Source organism: Scleropages formosus, chromosome 9 (assembly GCF_900964775.1).
Source record: "Scleropages formosus chromosome 9, fSclFor1.1, whole genome shotgun sequence".
Classification (NCBI taxonomy): domain Eukaryota; kingdom Metazoa; phylum Chordata; class Actinopteri; order Osteoglossiformes; family Osteoglossidae; genus Scleropages; species Scleropages formosus.
Window position 1 is genome coordinate 5,690,468 of NC_041814.1, and position 21,561 is coordinate 5,712,028.

General features: G+C 39.3%; 1 protein-coding gene across 2 annotated transcripts in view; it reads right to left on the minus strand.

Moving 5' to 3' along the window:
• Positions 1–21,561, minus strand: part of LOC108930507 (small conductance calcium-activated potassium channel protein 2-like) — a 54,971-nt gene that overhangs the window by 19,121 nt on the left and 14,289 nt on the right. For both annotated transcript variants that reach the window (XM_029255191.1, XM_018745786.2), the window contains 3 exons: positions 11,417–11,866; positions 7,984–8,079; positions 6,414–6,832 (listed from right to left, as the gene is read on the minus strand). In XM_029255191.1, the coding sequence (XP_029111024.1) occupies positions 6,414–6,832; positions 7,984–8,079; positions 11,417–11,866 (965 nt within the window). The remainder of the gene's footprint in view (positions 1–6,413; positions 6,833–7,983; positions 8,080–11,416; positions 11,867–21,561) is intronic.

Below are 21,561 nucleotides of genomic sequence, written 5' to 3' on the forward strand. Positions count from 1 at the left end.
TACTACTACTACTAGCAGCACGTTATGCGTTTTTGTGTTGTATATGACAATTAATGATTCAGTGTTTGTCAATGTAAAAGAAAGAGTTAAATATGTTGTAGGTTGTAACATTTTATTTTTGTTTTCTGTTGTAGTTTCACAATCACACAGTGCTTCTGACAGAGTAATTTACACACTTACACACTAACTTAGTCTTAACTTAGTCAGTAACTAAGTCTTACGTCTTACCAGTCAGTGGCACTCTCTGGTAGTGGTTTACTCAGTTGTTTACACTGAATAAACATCTAGTAAGTAAACATCTTCAATCAACGTACATTGTTGCTGGATGTTTTATTGAGGAACCTGTTTTTATCTGCCAAGCTTGAAATCATCACTACATTCTAGCGAGGGCAGAATAAATATTAAAACACACACACTTTCTGAACCGCTTGTCCCATGGGGTCGCGGGGAACCGGAGCCTAACCCGGTAACACAGGGCGTAAGGGTGGAGAGGGAGGGGACACACCCAGGCCGGGACGCCAGTCCGTCACAAGGCACCCCAAGCGGGACTCGAACCCCAGACCCACCGGAGAGCAGGACCCGGTCCAACCCACTGCGCCACCGCGCCCCCCTAAATATTAAAACTTGAAATTAAATTATACTAAAAACAATTAGTCTAATTAAAATGATTTAATTCACAAATATTCACACTTAAAATACGTCATAAAAGGTTCTTGAAGTGTAGAGTGTACTTACACTAACAAAAACATTACTTCATATTTTAATGTCTCCCCTTCATAGAAAGAATGCTTGACTCTGGTGCTACCACCAGAAAAAGTATAGAGTGCAAGCTCTTTTCATTGTGAAATGCAGGTAGAGATTTATATCCTTCATTACCTTTAAAAGCTTTTAAAACCACACCATAATTCTAACTTTTTTAAATGTCTGTGCGGATTTATCATCACTCTGTATTTTACTGAAATAAAAACAAAAAATTCATCCATCACATCCTGGAGCTCTCATTTCATCTTTCTATACCTCACTGTCCATATAGTTTGTATGCAACAAGAAGCAGCTGTGCTGTATACAAAACTAGTCATCAATTCAGCTATGCACAAAGCTTTGTATCTTCATCATAGTTAGGGGTGTGATATCTGTGCATATGACTGCATATTACAATAATTCTGGCATCTAAAACATGATCATGTAGTAAATGACAGGAATTCTTTATTGAGGTTTTGCATTATTATAGATGTGTTTTTATAAATTTCGTAAGGACTAAGTAGTGAACACAGAACTTATACAGAACTTTAGTTAGCATGATATCTTTACATTTCTAATACAAGTATAAATTTAGATCAGTACAGGTCTCAGCCAGGTACTTTAGATGGCTAAGTTATGTACTATGAAACACGTGTACCCAAATAACCATAAAACTTACAGGTACATTAGTTTGTGAACCCTTTGATATTATCTTGATTTCTGCAAGGATTACTCCTAAAAAGTTATCCAACTGATATTAATAAAGACAGTCTTACTTAACCATGCACAGTTAATACTGCCATATCTTCACTGAACAAACAGTTTAAACAATCAAGGTCATCAACTGGAAAAGGTATGTGAACCACTAGGATATTTGGAGTCAGGTTTTCAATCAATGGGTCAATCAGTTCTGATGTAGGTTTGACCTACCCTGCCTTTTTCAAAAACCACACAATTTTGGTTACACAAGAGAAATGTGTTAAAGTGCAATATGACTTGATCAAATGTTATTTCATAGCATCTCAGAAGAAAAGCTGCTGAAGCTCAGAAGACTATAAGGGGTTAAAAAAACGATTTATAAAGACTCGATCAGAATCCAATTTTTCCCCACAGTCAGGCAGATAGTTTGCAAATGGAACAAATTCAGCACCATTTCTACTCCCCCTAGGAGTGGTCATCCTATAAAGATTCAGGGCAATGGCACGCCATGCAATTTTCAAACATGTTACTACAAACAACCCAAGGATGACAGCTAACAATCTGCAGGTATCTCTTGCACTTGATAACATTTCTGTTCATGAGTCTACTAAAAGAAAAAACTGTGAACCTTAGTGATGAACATGGGAGGCTACAGCAGAGGAGGCCCACTGTTATACAAAAGACACTGCTGCACATCTTAGGTATCCTAGTATCCTAAAGACCATTTGGATGTTCTGCAACACTACTGGAACAATGTTTTGTAGATAGGTAGACAAAAGTAGAACTTTTTCATGAATGTACACAGCGTTATATTTGGAGATAAAACTGTATACCAACACCAAAAGCTCATCGCAGCTGTGAAGCACAGTGGAGGGAGTATAATGCTGTGGGGCAGCACCACAGCCTGGATGGATTTCAATTACTGAGCAACCAATATTACTAAGCTGTATCAGGAAATTCAACAACACAATGTCAGTGTCTAATCTAAAACTTAAAAGCAACTGGATCATGCAACATAACAATGATCCAAAACACAGGAATAAATCAACAAAGTGGGTGAAACAGAAGAAATTACATCTTTTAAAATCCCCCACAGTAATTTGAAGGTCTGTTCAGCAGTTACAGAAAGAATTTGGTTGAGGTTATTGCCAATAAAAAGTCCTCTAGTTACTAAACAATGTTTCACAAATTTTTCCACCATTAATGACCTTAATTGTTTACATCTTTTGTTCAATAAAGATATGGCAATGTAAAGTTTTGTTTGTGTGTATTATGTAATAATGACTCACTGTATTACTATGACTTGAAGATAAGATCACATCTTTGGAGCCATTCATACAGAAATCCAGATAATTTCAAAGGACCATACTATTATTCTCATAACTTTATACACAATACTGGAACATTTTATTTTCATCATGTATTTTTGTGCTTTGTAATATAGCTATAAACTGGTATGCATATTCAGTAAGTGGTTTTTGCACATTTAAGCAACATGTACATTCTACTCAAAGGCTCATTAGTGTTATACAACAACCCACTTCTACTAACACTGCCCTTCTGACACAAGCAATGGTAACTATAAGAGTGAAAAACAGGGAACAATGAACAAAAAACGAATACATGAGCAAAGCAAAACAAAAGAATGCATCAAACCCCCGTAATAAGGGAACAGGCTATTGTATCGTTTCTTGGTTATGGACATTTGCAGTTCAAACCTATTAATGTTTCACAGGAGCAAATCCTGGATGCAACTTAGAAGCATGTTACGGCTCCCGAAAGCTTTTCTCAAGATGCTAAAAATGGTGTCATGTTACTGTGTCAGATTTCATGAATGTGGAATAACTTCAAGGCTTGCCCTTTGCAGCTGAAACCTTGTGGACTGTATGTGTGTGTGTGTGTGTGTGTGTGTGTGAAAATTTTGACATGGGGCTGTATCAGATGCCAGGCCTTGAAAAATTATCCTGGTATTAGTAAGGAGACAGAATAGCATGCTGTATTAGAGAGGAAGAGTAGGGCACCTAAATGGATCATGAAGTTGAAGCAACAAAACACTGAAGAAAGATGGACTGGAAAGAAGAGCTCAACCTGTTCTATAGCACAGCTCTGTCTCAGCTCCCAGACTACGGGCATCTATCTAGATCTCTGCCAACTCTGGCCATGTCTTTTATTTTTATACCCGCTGGGCAAATAAGGTCCAGGAGAGGCAGTATGGGACTTGTCCAATTACAGGCCACATAACCAACTCAGGGGCGTGACTACGTGTGAATGTGTTTGCAAATCCCAAACTGAGCACTGCTTTGGAGATCAGGGCCTCCCTGAAGAAATGAGAGTACGGTAAACATGAAGACTCTCATGCTGTCTCACTGTTTACCAAGGCTGGGAATTTGACACTTCCCAGAGTGTGGGAAGAAACACCTCATACAGACTAGGCTCTTATCTCCATAGCCCATTCTTAAAAAGTGGATGTGCTACAATGGACAGCTTAATCATACACCAGATATGTTCAACGATGGCCCTAAAGAGGCAAGTCCAAGAGGTTCTTCAGTTCAGACTGGGAGATAAATTGGCTCAGACAACACGGTAAGTTGAATATTTTGACTGGAAATCAGGCTGGAAAAGGAAACTACACAGACTACACCATCCAGGACCATAGCTGAATGCCCAGTCATATACCTCCAGGGTGACTATGCAAAGAATTGAAATCATACTAGATCTGAAACCAATGGGTCTGGCAAAAGGGAAGTCAGGACCCTTAATACCATTTAGAATCAGGCAATATATATTTCTAGTTTCATCTTGTCTCTCAGCAGAAAAGCATCATTACTTGTAAGGTATGGTCAAATTGTGGCCAAAGCCAATTTACTGGGTATTCCAGTGTTCATTTTTGAGTCATATTTCCACTGAATATGCCCGTCTATTCATTCATACACATTTTGAGTATGTATTCACCTCTTTAATTCTGAAACAAACTATTAGTTTATTTCATTGTTAAATCAGATGCTTTTATATGGACAATAGCCTTACAGAGATTGGTAGTTTTAGCAAACATGTCAAGACGACTGAAAGTGGGAGTACAGTAAGAATCTATAATTATTGAATGAGAAATAACACCAAAAAATAGACCTGCCCTGGGGCTTGTCTGTGAAGGTGATTTGAAGGAGCTGTCCCATTTTAGCACAGACACCTTCCCCGCTTACACTCTAAACAGATAAGAGATGTCTCTTCAAAGTGAGGCTCAGATCTCGGGTGTTCCCTGTATTCTGACTGACACAAAGCATAAATCAAATTTGTCTCATCTTACAGTTGACACAACACAGGTGTTCACACTACTCTTAGGAAGAAGCCTAATAATGTGCCTGCCAAAAGTTGTTCTGTTGTATTTTGCTAGGAAAGACTGAAATGTTTTGAGTTTTGTTTTTTATTCTTGTTTTGTTTGGCTTGTCTGGCTGCCCCCCTCATTCTCCCCCCTTCACAGAGCAGTAGTGGCGCCAGCTCAGTGCAATGATGGCTTTTCCCACGGCTAGAGAACAAGGACTCACATGGTCTCCCTATGGTGCAGCATAGTGGGGAAATAGAAAGCACAACAGTGAGTTACAGATACACACAGGTTATTCACCAGACGGACCAAGAGGTGAACAGCGTCCTGGCATGCATGGCGACTGATTCGCCTGACTGTAGGGAGGCTCGCATCCTCCACATAGCTGAGGCTTTAATCTTCACCCTAGTTCAATTTTTCACAACCCAGTTATAGCACAACCTGCCCAACAACCCAACAGACAATACATCCTGATGCTGTGTGCAGTGCACAGAATCAATCTTGATTTTCCTAGTCAATAGAAGATCGACTGGTAGCACAATGACTCTGCCAAAGCAAATATTAGCAAGGACCCTTCCCTTACTCTTTCCTCTTTTTACTTAGATTGATTTCAGTTCCAGGTAAATTTGAAGGAAAGCAAAGCAGTCCAGTATAAAACATATCCAACAAAGAAGCTTTGTGAAACCTGGAATAATGATTTTTAATTATTTTAAATTTGCAGAGCAAGAAGGAAAAAGACATGATAAGCTAAACCAGAAGCATTACAATGAAGCAATATCTCACCACACGGGTCAGTCAGCCGCAATGATATGCGCACTAAAAACAGCAATTTGACAGAGCCGTTGCTGCTGAGCCATCGATTTCATAAAACCTCCACTTGTGCTTTATCCCTGCTTCTGTTCTTAAAGTCACAGATCCTCCATCCCTGTGCTGCTCCTATTGGAATGCTGGAGGTGTTAAACGGAGGGAGGGAATTATTAACATGTTAGCCTGGGAAGGTGACACACAGGAGAGAGGCACTGAGAAGCTTGTGCAGACAAAAACGTGAGGGCTGAGGTCAAGGAGCCACTGAAGGGCAGGAGTGTCCACAGTACCCCACTCATCCATCCTAACACGCTTCAGAGTTTCAAAGTAACAACTGCCACTGCACTAGAAGTCAAACTCTAGGCACTTTACCTTAAATGTATAAAGAAACAAATGCTTCTCTCACTCCTAAAGAAGGCTTAAAATAACAAAACAGATGATAGGAAAACTGGTATCAGGAAATTAATGAAAAAGCAAAGTAGGGGATTAGAGAAGCAACCACAACACGTTATTACTGTAGAGCAACGCAGATTTGCTGTAGAAAGCATGCGTTACTTAGAGCTTTCCGAGTTTCTTACTTTTTAAGCTAAGTTTTTAAAAAGCTGAACTCAGCCTTTTGAAATGAGGTGTAGCATTTAAGATCCAAGGGCTGTCAAATTTTGCCTAAAACTAATCATTCTCTAAGTAATTATGCATCATATGCAACAGCTGCTTAAACAGCTCATAAAAACTGTGTGGAATCCATATTGGCCAAGAAGACTGTTCTCTGAATGAGGGAGAGGGAGACAATCCACGCATTCCTGGGGACTTCAAAGGAATTTGGCAGGGACGGCCACAAAGAGAGACATACCTCTCGCAGACGCGTACTGTCCATGCAGCTATGATCCAGGATGAGATGCTGAAGACCAGCAGCACAGTGCCTGGGCAGATGGTCATAAGGGTCTTCATGACGAACCGGGTATTGAAGTTGATCTTGTTGAGGGCACCGATGCTGCGAGACGAGGCATCTGTGAACAGCTTACTGTGCAGTAGCATGACACGACCAATCAGGTACAGGCGCAGGAACATTGGGATGGAGAGGATGATGTCCACATCGGCGTTAGCCACTGAAGGCGTGTAGGTAAAGGCCAGCCGAGCGGTCCAGGTAAAGACATACTGGCCCGGGATAGGGTGGATGGCGCACACCAGTAGCTCCAGGACAATGAAGAAGATCCTCTCATATGTCATGGCTATCCTCCAGTCATCTGCCCCGTTGTCCACCATGAACAACTGTGCCAAGAGGAAATATTGAAAAAAGGATATTACCAGGTCATTAAGAGGAAATGAAGTGAAAAGAAGATAAAGTTCAAATATCAAGGAGGAAAGAGATTTCATCATGTCTCTTGCCTTATAATTTATTAGTTTTGATGAGAAATAATTTTCCTGCATGCAGTATAGGGTGAGAAAGATGTGATAATTTTGAAATGGTGTCTGTTTTCACTTTTTTTTTTTTTTTAAATAATAATAAATAATGGTTGTCTACCAATCTGCCAAAGATTTTCCTGTATTCACAATTTACTTTGCTAAGATAATTTGTCTGTTTATTGCTGTGTTCGACTATGCACACTTATGTGAAGTTTGTCTTATGCAGTGAAACATTGCTCTGATTAATCATCCAAATCAGTGAAGCAGTATGTTGCCGTCAATTTAATAGATCATTGCTTTAAGCATTGAAACACAAACAGAATTAGCATATCATTTATCGAAAATGCTATGGGGGGGGGAAAAAAAAAAAAAAAAACCCTTTGTGTCCTAAGTAATTATAGTGTAAAATTCACGCAAAAGACCATTTAAGCATCATCTGTATGTGACTAATACATGAAAGATAATCATCAGATTTTTTTTTTTCCAGAACCGCTTGTCCCATACGGGGTCACGTGGAACCGGAGCCTAACCCGGCAACACAGGGCGTAAGGCCGGAGGGGACACACCCAGGACGGGACGCCAGTCCGTCGCAAGGCACCCCAAGCGGGACTCGAACCCCAGACCCACCGGACAGCAGGACTGCGGTCCAACCCACCGCGCCACCGCACCACCGCACCCCCCAATCATCAGATTAACAAGGCTAATTAGTTAACAACTCTGTTTCATGTGGTCATAAATCACTTTCCCTTTTCTTCCCACTTAGAAGTCACTGGAGTTATTCTCAAGTCAATGTCAGAAACAGAAAACCTTCAGCAACAAATTTTGTAAAAGCCTTCTTTATAATGCATTAGGACCTTTAAGAATAAAAATCTTCTCCATCTTACTTTGCTTTACTATCTTATATCCCTGACAATGCTACAAAATTCCAGTCACCGATGACCTAAGTAACTGCACACATGTACCAGTAATTACTTTGCATTCTACAACAGCCACTGAATGTACTCTCAGACACTCACCTGGATTTCCCGGGCATGGTACATTATAATGAGACCAAGCAATATAACAGTGGAAAGGCTGATAAGGCATTTCAGTGCAAATGAATATGAAGACTCCTGCAAAATGAGAGGGGGGAGAGAAAAGGAGAAGAGAAAATTTAATACATGAAGATAGGTATATGACACCAGGCCTCTCCTACAGGACAGCGTACACAAACCATTTGCTAGAAACAGCAACCCATAATGTTTTTTTTTTTTGCATATTTGCCAGCAGCAAAGTCTTATTATATGTGCTGTGAGAACAGAATGAACAAACATAAGTAGAGGGGAAAAAAGCAGTCAAACAAGAAATGACAAAAATCCCTGGACAGCAGAAAACTAACTTTTGAATTTTTTTAAAAAATAAATTCATTTAGAAGAAAAAAAGGTAAATATACCCCAAACAAAGTTTGATTACAGCGTTTCAGAGGGGTTTTGATGGTGCAAACATGTATAATTGGGATTAATAGCAGGGGGAGCTGTGCAGCTGTGAGACTAAAGGGCCGCAGTGCTGGTGTGTGTGGAGCAGAGCTGCTTATGACAGAATGGCAGCTGTTTCAAAGCATCCTGTCATTCTCACCCCTTCTTCATGCCAGACATGCACACTCCCCTCACAGCACGCCCGTTTACAGTGAAATCTGTGTGTGTGTGTGTGTGTTGGGGGGAGTTGTATTCAGTGTGCTTCTCCTCCTCTTAATGTAATGCATAAATTGTACTTTTGCTAAGATGTTTGTTGCTTTGGACAAAAGCATCTGCTAAATGAATAAATGTAAACGTAATGTAAATGTAGAGCACAGGGGAACCATCTTACACTATCCCACAGGTCTTTTCTGGGCTGCCAAAGGTTACTTATTAACCAGACCATTGGAACTGTGACTTCAGAGGATGATTGTTCACTCTTTGATTTGAGCCTAACTCTCCCAGACCAATTCAGCAGGTGAGCATATGAAATGTCTTTTCTATTTAGGATGTACGGTAAATAAAAACTACATACGGCTGAGTATTGAGGTGGAAAGTTGGACACAGTAGACTGCCAAGGCAGCACCTTGCAGGTGACAGAAGGCCTTTAAGCAACTTTGCCTGGAAATGCTTCAACACACACTAAATTTAGTTTCCATTCCCTCCCACTCCCCACCCTAGGGAGACTTGTATTCTTCATATCACTTATTGCTGTAGCATTTGGGTTAGAGGCCCTTGCCACAAGGCTGATCTGCATAGAGGAAATGTAGCATTCCCCTGTGGAGGACTGGCATCCTATCCAGGGTGTACCCTTAACTAGCCCAGCACTCTGTTGGTCCAGGATAGGCTCTGGACCACCATGACCCTCACTAGGTCAAGCAGTTACCAATAGTGAGTGAGTGAGGGAGGTACATTTTTCTGGCAGAAATGTCTTGTTCATCCTACAGTCTGGAACATCTTGTCCTGAACTTCTGACCTGCTACATACACCCCCATTGCATACTAGGTATAAGGGAATTTTACATCCTTTGCGAACTGGGGGACACATATCCCACTTTATGTGGGAAATTTATTTACTTAAGTAGACTTTGCTATAAACTGTATTCAGAATGAATACAGCAGGAGCATTTAAATCACTGGCATTTTTCTTATGCACGTGCCAGAAAGCAGCTGTGGCATTTGAGCCTTTAGGTAAGAATCTGGGGTGTACAGCGTTATACTTAATGGTTCCCTCAATTATTTATTTATAGGTGGATACTAAGTCAATTCAGGTTACAAATGTGATTTATGGGGCATGCTAGCAAAATATGCCCATCCAGTACAGTTGATGAAGGACACTAAACAGCACCACAACTCAGAATCAGGTCTTTGTGATCTAATTATGACAGGCACTCAAATTTTTGTCTTAAAATTTGCCACTTACACTTTCTTCTAGTTCCCGCTCATAATTCAACACTTCTGTGAATGCATCAGAAAGTATGGATGTCAGAGTATGTTCCACTCTGGTGCACTCCCATCACCTGAAGATTTTGTCACATGGTCATTCAAAAATCACTGCGAGGGCTGTCAGAGGAACAGGACACTGAGGCACACCTCAAGCACTCAACACATTCCTAGGAAGCCACGCTCACCCGAGCTAAAGCATGGCTGACGCAAATATCGTTACCCAGATTACAATGGACAAATAAAACCTACTACACCACATAGTCATGGACAATACATCGGACACAATTGTTTACATTTAATTATTCAGCTGGCACTTTCTTCAAAATTTGAATGTGTTAAGCTACTTATTCAGCTGTACAAATGGGTAAATAATTGTAACTTTATTGACTCAATTTAGGATAAGTACCTTGATCTAGGGTACTACAGCATGAGGTGAGAGTCAAACCTGCATCCTTTAAGTCTAAAGGCAATGGCTCTAAGCACTATGCCGTCTGCTACCACTCTGTGATGCAGAATAAATTATGCGGTATGTGATAATGCAATGTTGCGCAAAGTCCACGGAAAACGGCAAAGTACTGCTGGGTAAGTTACACGTCCATGGTAATACTCTGTAGAGTAAAATGCTGTAATGCAGCGCAGTACACACAAAGTGCGGAATGGAAGAAAGTGTGATAGCAGCAACGCTGTCAAAATGCAGGAAAAACATGCATCTGCTGCAAATGTTCAACAGACAAAACTGCAACTGCTTAAGCTCTGAGTTCTGTCTGCGGAGATCCACCCTGGTGCTCCACTGCTCTTCTAACCCAGGGTTGCATCTGGCAGCTTCTGATAACATTCTGATCAGAGATGTAACCCTCACCCTGAGATGTAACCTTTTCTGCTGCAACACTGAGAACAACAACAAGAACAATAATACTAACAGCAAATTTTCTTTTGGATGCCAAGCTATTAAAGCTGTTGTATCCCCCACCTTGTGGAACAGTAAAGGAATTAATTCACCAAACATTTAAAATTCTTGAACCATTTTCTTAAAAAGCACCTTTTCAGAGACTGAATCCATCAAAGTTACAGAAGTTTAAACAAAGTCTGAACTTGAAATTTCTTCAGAAGTCCTTACTTTTTAAGCCAGTGAAACAGCTGAGTCAATACACAAAAATGTGAATATCTTACATAACACCCTGGTTTTAAAGAACAACCTGTACTAATGCTAATCAGTGTCCAGTAAACGGCAGAAAATATAACATATTATGCAGGAATTTGTTATTTCTGTTGCATCCACTGCTAGACAGCCAATTCTTTCAACATTCAGCCACCCTTACTGTTCAAAATCACACCAAAACTGTTGTATTATTAGTTCCAGAACACATCACAATTACAGTACATATATATTGAAATGTACTTAGAGTATATGTAATAATCAAGGTTACAATAATGAGCCACCTTAGTATTCCTACAATAAATTAGGTTACAAGCACCGTGAGAATAGAAAAGTTTACATCATAACTACTTACCTTAGTGTAAACTCCCCAGGAGAGCTCTGTTTCAGTAACCATGACGACAATGCCAAACATCCCAAAGATCAAGGCATAATCGCTTAGTCGTTTTCGCTTTTCAAAGAGAGCTCTCCGATGGCCCAACTTGTAGCCAATGTCCTTGTTCTTTTTATGTGGTGCAGTGACTCCCTCCCTGGCCAAGCTTTCATTGGACACCTTGCTAGGGTCCTCGCCGTTACCCTTGGAGACCACCACCTCCAGGCCTGAGCTGTGAAGGGTCTGGAGGGGCTGCGTCTCTGAGTCAAGCTCTGCAAGGTTTCGCCGTGATGCCCCCAGGCTACCCAGGGGTCTCACAACGCCCCCATTGTACTTGCAGCTGTTCATGGCTATCTCAGAGAATGGGTAACTGCTCTCAGAGAGGGAGGGCTTGGATCCAGCATGGCTTAGCTTCTTGGGCTCCGCATTTACCTGCCAACAAAAACAGAGCAAAAATACAATGTTACAAATTCATTCTGTACTTGAATCTTATGTCTCCTGTTGCTCATGGAAACAAGAGGACACAAGAAAAACCCTGGCATTCCCAGCATGCTCACAATCATATTTAAGAAAAAAGTGAAGGAGGGGGAGAACATTCCCATAACGACTAGCACATTGTCATACATACTGCATATTAAAATTAGATCTTGCTCAGTTACAGCTCTTGAGTAGTGGAAAGCAATTTTCCCTCTTCATTACCAGAGTAACTTCACTTTGTGCTTGTGTGGCAGAGCGTGTGTGTGAGCATACACACATACGTAAATCCTTTCAATGCTCTTTCAGCAGTCAGACTCACCAGGGTATTTTTAAAAAGAGTTGAGTCTCTGCAAGTTAAGAAACGATTGCTTATTTCCTTATTTACTGAACCAGAGCTGCATTATATCAGTCCTAAATTACAATTAAATAAATAAGCAATGAGCGTGCACAGCGTATTTGTGTTGCATTTGTAGTTCTTGGGCTGTGGTTTTCAAAATATGTCCATGTGGGGTCTGCATCTTCTCCCTCTGTTTGCATGGTTTTCTCTGAACACTGTGGTTTCAGGGTTAAAAGATGCGTTTCGGGTGAACTGGCTGTTAAACTGACTTTAATATCTGCATGTGTCAGCAAGAGTTACACTGATCCGTTGTGTGGATGGGTAAATCATTTCAAGCAGCTTAGTGTACTGCATCCACCATTGCAAGTCCCATTGAACTAAGGTGTCACCAAAATATAGATTAATAATAGTACTGCATAAGAATCCTTGTTTATTGAAACCTTCCAATGAACAAATGTGAGAGAAGGAAACATGCAAAGACAACTATGTAAGACAGAAAGGACTAAGGAAGCTTTATCAATTAACTGCCAGAACTAAAACCTTTACTTGTGGCAAGCAGGGGAAACTCTTGACAGAATGCATATAATTCATTAACCAGATCCAGTCATCATGCCTCCCGACACTAAATTATTCATTTTAACCTGCATAATCATTTAATACACAATATGGGAACATCAGAAGCTACATTTTAACAACAGAATTTTCTGCGAGGCACATATTTTAAGTGGAATAAATTGCACTTCTTGAAGGAAGACAAAGTTAACATTTTGTGCCCTGGATTCATATCCATTTCACCTTATTCTTATTTACGTTCACATTCTAAGGGAAGTCAAAGTTAAAACTAATGTAAGTTTTAGTATCACACTAAAAAGATTCTCATTTAAATGTCCATTCAAGTGAGGAAGCAAGCTTTACACACATTCATTGCTGTCATCAGCTCCAAGAGCATACAGTATAACATGGCTGGAAGAACCCAGAATAACATCTTCCCACAAGAGAGATTATACTAACACTGATCGCATCCAAGAACATTAGGCTGTTAATTCACACCTGTTGATTCTTCCTGTACTGTGCTATAAAATAAATAAATAAATAAATAAATAAATAAATAAATAAACTCATGACCCACCTACTCAGAGACTATTCCTTACCCTTGTAATGTCTTGCAAAGAAATCTGGAATTCCTTCGTACCATATCCACCATCACACAGAACACCATATCTCAGCAACTGAAACACACCATTTTTCCCCCCATATGTATATAGAATTCTGCAGTTATGTAGTGGGCGTGTGGTGGCGCAGGGGGTCTGGCCTGTGCCTGCTCTCTGGTGGGTCTGGGGTTCAAGTCCCACTTGGGGTGCCTTGCGCTGGACTGGCGTCCTGTCCTGGGTGTGTCCCCCCCCTCCAGCCTTACGCCCTGTGTTGCCGGGTTAGGTTCCAGCTTGCCGTGACCCCACTCGGGACAAGTGGTTTAAGTCAATGCGTGTGTGTGTGTGTATTTATGTAAGATTTTTTGGAAGGTCACTGTGTAGCGCAGCTGACCAAGAAAAACCACAACAATCAATGTCATGAACCCTTGAAGTAAAGTCATAGCAAATTTGAAAAGAGATCCAATACTTTGGATTTGTATGCAATCATCAAATACCTTCCCTTTAACAAGTCCCGCTACTCGTGGCTCAAAGGGGTACACGTTTGAGGTCAGGCAGAACACTGCCCATAGCTCTGAGGGCTGCCTGCAGAATGCTGTACTCTAGAGAATGAGTTTACACCATTCACACACCGTTTCCTTGATGGCACCATTACAAAGCATTTTAAGGTTGCACAGCAACTGACCGCTTATGACCGCTTTCATCTTCACAATAAATAAGATATGAGTCTTTTACAAAGTGTGTTTTTACTCTGACTTAAAATCATAAACCACCAATTCCAACTATGCAACTGTAACAGACATCACAAAATAGAGTAATATGGGGACTCATTAAAAGAAACACTTGAAGAACAAAGCAAAGGGTTCATTATCAAGTGGTTTTTAAAATGACAAAGTATGTGAAACAGCAAGAGGGAATAGCACTGAATTTGTTCGCAAGCCTGCATTTGATTTGTTTTGTTAGAATTTAAAAGTTAGCAAAAAATGTTGAGTGACCTATGTTTTCCATGCTTTCACATGTTAGGGCTATTTTATAATTAGGGCTATTTTTTCTCATGTTTATAAAAGAGCATCTAGAGCATATAAGAGGCAATGAACAGATTTTTTTTTTTTTTTTAAAATGGTCATCTTTACTTAACCCATTATGGAGGTTCTCAAAGTCAATCTTTTATATAAATGTTATTTATACATTTTTGTAAGGAACATACAAGCGTTGCTGAAATAACATACTACAACCACCCAGCACAAGTAACTTAAATGAAATCTGCACATACTGTAAGGAAAGAAAACCAGTTTTTTTTTTTTTTTTTTAAAAAAAAAAAAAAAAAAAACTGAATCCTGAATTTCACATACAGAAAACAAAAATCTGTCAGAATCTCTTTTTCCAAGATGAAGAAAAAAAACTCAAGTTTTACCAAGTAGTACACCTTTAAGGTTCTATGGCATAGAAAGGAAAGCGAATATTACAAGAGTATTTACTCGGCAGTAAGCAATTTGTGCTATGCAGTCATTTTCCACATGGCTACTTGCTTGCTTGGCAACAAGGAGGAAGCACCAAGCTATTAACCCACCTGCTGCCTTGTGTGTCCGTGGAAGCGGCTACTCCAAGTCTACCAACTTTTCACAAGTATCATGAAAAATTCAGCCACAAAGACAGACATCCAAACACATTCACAGGTGGATGCTTCCATCAAGTGCAAAGTAAGAACCTGGCCAAGTCCAAACCAGCACAAAATTACAAGCAAAACGACTCCACCTGACAGAACGGCTTTTCTCGATCTCAGCATAGCTCATCCCGCACTCCTCCTTATTCCAGTTGTGAATTTCACGCTACATTCTGCCCTTACGAGCTGGGATTCTGCTCACGACGCAGAGCGGTTTCAACGAAGCACTGCAGCACTTTCATGCCCTGGCTCTCGCTCTCACTCCCTTCCCTCTCTCACTGCCACAAAGGCTTCAGCGTTTTACAACGGATTTTCTTTGAGAGGTACGGTACATTGCTGCTGGAGCACTCTCCGACTGCAACCGGTCAAACTCCCAGTCAGAGCTGCGGTGACTGCTTTAAACAAGGGCTGTCTCTAACCAGGACTCTGGCAGCCAGAGGGAGGGGGAGAAAGACACATGGAGTGATGAGGGTGGAAGACAGGGAGACGGATAGAGCAAGAGATACAGAGAAAGAGAGAGAGCGAGGGAGAGAATGAGTGAGAGCGAACTAGACTTTCGCAGGCATGCAGCACATTCAGTAGCAACTCACTGTCAGATGGAGAAACCCACACAGCCCATCTTCCGTCCATTTTCCTTGCTTTAAATACCAGCATCCCCCTCTTCCTCTTTTCAAAAAGAGCACTGTTTTTTCTTGGGACACATTTGATCACTTTCTCTGCTCTGGCCCACCAGCACCAAGAGCTGCTCACAAACAGGGGTTCTTATATTTTCCTTTGAATAGAACCTGTGTGCCCAGGCTGGGCTTGAGCTGCTGCCTACAGCAGCCTGCACTGACACAGTGGAGAGATGGAGAAGGAACAGAAGAGAGAGAGAGGGAGAGAGAAAGAGAGAGGGAGCAAAAGAATGGGAGGGAGAGAAGGGAAGGAGAGAGGGAGGGCAGGGGGAGAGGGGAGGGAGAGAGAAAAAGAAAGAGGAAGGGAGGGAGGGGGGCCTTAAGGAAGAGATACAAGCAGCTACTGCAGAGTTGCAAGCTGTACCAGGGATAGTCTGTCATACTGCAGAGAGAAAGTGAGACAAAGGCAAATATGTACCACTGGTTGTCTGTCTGTACATCTGCAGAGCCAAAACACAAGAAGTCCTTCATTACCTGTAACAGCCAATGGTCCTGAACATGCTGCTCACAAGCTGCATTAACAAAGCTGAGCTCCAAAAGGTCCCCAAAGCAACACTAGTCAGTCTGTCACTGCTGCATTTGTTTACAACTTGAACCATTTTTTTGCCTGTACAGAGAAACAAGACCACCTACAGTCATTTTGTCCGAAACCTCATAGTTTGTGTGTCCATAAATATATCTGTACATACAGTATAGCTGCATAACAAAATGTGACAACTGTACTCAATACTTTTAAACGCCATCATTTCCAAGCTTACATGGTGAAAAAGTTCAGTAAAAGCAGAAAAAAACAAATATGAACGGTGTAACATAGGAATTCATTGCTTTCTTCTATACTGCAGTAATTATGTACAAAATAAATCAGAAATGTAACCCTTATTTAGTTTGTACCAACTTCCTTTCTCATCAGCAAGTAATTTATTCATTACTGGATGATGTAATTTGTTAGTATAATAATAATAATAATATTATTATTATTATATATATATTATTATTATTATTAAGAGCATAACTGCAGCTGCTACAAAATCCATTTCTATAAATATCTATATATTTCTATATCAATTTCTATAATCCTTTTTCTATAATTTCATCTATATATTCACTATTCCTTTCAAATTAAGTCTATAAACATAGATGGATTTTGAAAATTACCATTTTTCCTGAATGTTAGTTGCATTGCAACTCCCATTTCTCAGAGGACTGAGCAGGGTATCAATCTTGCTTAGAAGTAATGCCAGTGAAGATGATGCTATCTGCCCCTCTCACTGTGGCACCAAGCCTATTGTTAACGCCAACTGCAGAAGGCGAGTGCTGAAACATTCAGCAGCCTCAAGGCCCATTTCTATTCATTTCAATTCCCCTGGTGCCTGTTCTACACTGATCATTCACATGCTCAGTTATGTTAACACAGCCCTCCTGCTGTACTTAACCATGCAGTCTCTCTGTACTGGGTCACTCAGTAAAATAAAAACTTTTCATTCTAACAGTTTTTTTACAAAAACTTTTAAATTTTTATTATTAAAAAAAAGAAACAAGTAACACAAAAGACAAACCGCAACTATATCCTGCCATTTGATACTGACAAACTAATTTCCCAGAATGAAAAACTGGATGGATTTTCCAAATTTAATGTGTGTGTCTGTATTAAACACAGAACAAAGTAAGACAGTAGAACTGTTATTCAAAGACTAACCAGGTTTACTTAATAATGAAGTAATAACTAAAGTCTGATCCTACACACAGGACATACAGAAAAAGGCTTTAACATGTCAGATGCAACACAAATTCAAACAGCCTTAGCCATGGAGACAGCTGAAAAAAAAACTATACATAGACACAGCAAAGCATACTCAACACATTCCCTTAGCCAAAAGCATACCGATACAGCAATTAATCCTTTTTCACAGAAATTTATTCTCCAACCGATGCACTGAAACAGAACATGTTTTCTGGTAGGAAAAATAAAAAAGAATCCATGTCTTGCTGTCCAAATATGCAATGAGTAAAAATGGCCTCTAGATTATAATTATACTGTTAAAACAATAATAGACACTAATTCAGTTTTAACTAGAATTAAATATTCTGGACGAGTCATGCAATTCCATTAACCATCACTTTGCCGCATGTACTCTTAAAAAAATAATCTTTATGTTTAATTGTGCTTTGCGTTTATCAACCAGTGGACAATATACAGCAATGAACGCTAGAAAGTGATCCTCCAGTGAAATTCCTACTGCAGCTGATATCCCGAGTTTGTTGAGGCAAAAAGCTACATGGGTTTATATACATAGCTATAATTTTCTAAGTTGCCAAAATCATAAGACAAATCCCCACATGCCTGTAGTGTACTGAGTCAATCTGATGTGTGTTGCAAAACAAGCTATGTAGTTCAGCGAGTGACATGAACTGCAAAAAATAGCATGTACAATATATACATTGTTTTGTTGTTGCCCATGTGTGTCTGAACACATTGGTCTGGGGTGTCTCCCTCACACCTCCCATTTCTCCTTCACCCTCCCAGCCAACCTCAGTCTATACAAATCCAATTTAGAAAATCCATTCGGGCATTGAATTTGCACCTACTCAGATCTCCTATCAAGCTTTCTATTTCTCGCCCCCCCTCCGTGTAATGAGATGTCCATAGCAAAAACATTAGGGGTTATGACGCGCGCGCGCACACACACACACACACACACACACACACACACACACACACACACACACACACACACACACACACACACACAATCCCTCCATACCACTCCCTCTTCTATCAGGCATTTGTTCACAGCAAGGTTGAATACCATTACTGTCACAATGTAATAAAGTGTCATACTGCGACGCTTATGACTTAATATTATATGGAAAAAAAAATTTCTAATATGTAATTGAAAAAAGAGAACGAGGTAAAACCAAACCGATCAACCACAGTATTTATTCCATCAACAGATATGTACCTGAAGTTCCTAGTTGTCAAAAAAGGGACACTCTCTTATAAGTTTTCAGTCTCAGTACCAAACAGCTGGACATCTATGAAAATAATAAAACATCTAAAAAAAAAGCACGCAAGACATACTTTATCATATCTTATTGCATATTAATTTTTGTGTACAGTGGAATTCAGCTGATTGATGGTGATGCACTTTTAGGTCTAGACAAACTAAGAATTTATATGGTGAATAAAACTGACTGCAAACTCCTGCATAACTTATGACTTCAGCTGTGTTGGCAAAAAAAAAAAAAAAAAAATCCTAATTTTAACTATTTTCTAAACCATCATTCAATTAGTTCATTCATTAACCCAAAGCATTCGTTTAAGCGTTTAAGGCATAGATTTGTCAAATACGACCAAGTGATTCACAATTATTTCCCTATTAATACCCAAGTAAATTTAGCATAAATTTCACAAATTTAGCCACTTTTTATTAAAAGTAAAAAAAAAAAAGAAAAAAAAAAAAAAAAAAAAAAAAAAAAAACTAGGTGTACTGTATGGCATAATTAAAGAGATGCAGTGCTATAACTAATGTTAAAAATGGATTATGCTTTAAAAATGTAAAGATGCTTTAACTGCATTGACATACAAGAGGAGTTTGATTACTTTAGAATCTTAATGTCCAGGGTACAACAATGTAATCTTAAAGCACACCGGCACATTACTTGCATTGTCACTTAAGTATTCTAACTTTTAGGTATTCTGGCTGTCTATTGTTATTCATTGTTATTGTTACCAGCATTATTTATTGTTTTGTTTTTGTGCAGCACTATATTGTTTTTTGTCCATAGTCTGTGGAGAAGCACTCAGACAAGAATTTCATAGTACTTTGTACCCAGTACTTGTACTTATGACAATAAACCTTGAACTTGAAATAGATACTTCTGACTTCTCTGACACACTGACAATTCCAACCAATCACAAGTGAACATCAATTAAGACAAATCTAATCACAACTGAAATAGAAAATTCAATACAAATATCAAGTCATTTAGAGGACAGTTGAATTACAACATTCAGTTACTTGTACGGTGCAGCTTGAAAGTATGCGAACCCCTAGTTTTATCACGAAGCCAATTCCACATGTTGGTAGAGGAAGTCATCCGTGTAGTAGAAAAATGGGACAAGTGTGGATGTAAAAATAAGTAATTCATTTCATTGGTTGCAGCAAGCAAGCAAGCAAGTAGAATCAAAACATTTAAGATGAAATTAGCTTTTATACATTTATTGTATTGTTTTACACAAGAATAATTACCTTCCCTAGAGGGTTCACATACTTTCAAGCAGCGATGTTTACCCAATCATGCAGTAGAGTAATTTTCATACAGTGAAAAAACCTTACTCAAAAGTACTACAGTGGAAGCAGGATTTGAATCCTCATCCTTTGAATGCAAGGCAGCAGCTCTAACCATTAAACACTGCTCATTTTTAATTTATTATAAATACACTATTAAAATGTACCTATAAAATCAATTATTAAAGTGATAAACTACTTTAACAACAAATAATCTTACACATACAATAAATTACCTTAATTCTGATGTCAAATGACTATCTAGCGGCAAACATTTGTGAAACAAAACAAACGGCCCCTAACCGCATGGTAGCTGTATGCTTTACGGAATGTAAGCTATAAGCAGTGAGCCATCAAACTTTATTTCTTGATATCATAAGCATCTACAAGAGAAATTATAAAAATATCCCCATTCAGGGTATAACCTGTTTGGCATTCTATACTTCCTGATTGAACTCTGTATTGGACAAGTGCTTATTAATAAGCAAATGAACAAAATTATAAAATGTAAAAGGCAAGCTAGAAATATTTTATTTTTGTAAGTGTATTACCACTGTCATGCAAAAAGACTTATTTAGGTAGTTTAATGAATTTTAACAGTTTGTGCCATATTTCTTTTTTTAAGAAATAACAGTAATTCAACCCTCTTGGAACAGGAATTAACCTAATGGGATATATTTCATGGAAGGAAGTATGTGAAAGGTGTATATGGCTGATACTTAATGGGCAGAGATCAGGTTATGTATAACCCAAGGTGAGTTCAGTTCATCCAAGTATTTTCCACTTCAGAGGATGAAATTACTGTAAATGACACCAACTACTTATTTCCACAACTCATTATAAGCAACTGCATTTAAAACCACTTGTTAAGCTCTGAAAAGTAAATGTAATCTTGAAGTGCCATTACATTTATTTATTTATGTTTTCTCCAAAGCAACTTCCAATGAACTCTATGTAGTGTTATCAGCCCACACACCTTATTCATTGTGGTGACTTGCACTGCTAGATACACTACATTCAATGGGTCACTCATCCATACATCAGTGGAACACACACACACTCTCTCTCTGTATCACTCACACACTATGGGTAAACCTTAACAGCATGCCTTTGGACCGTGGAAGGAAACCAGAGCACCAAGACACAGGGAGAACACGTAAACTCCACACAGACTGAGCGAGGATCGAACCCACGTCCTCTTGCACCACCCAAGTGCTGTAAGACAGCAGCACTACTTGCTATGCCACTGTGCTGTATATTCTAATACTATGGGAATATCAAAATATGACATATTATTCCATATGCCGGAAGTAAAACTTGAGTTTTTTCTAGATGTTTCCTTGTACTAAAGTCATTTATAGACAAGTTGTTTCCATGCTTCTTTGACATTAATTAATCACCATATATAAAGTGCAAGCTGTATACAGGCTTAACAGGTGTTCAATAATTCAGAAGACTAATTAGTGACTGCTGTTTGAGTTTTGTGACCTTGGGCTAAATTCTGGCCACCTGGATCCAATATGTAACCATAAAAATTAC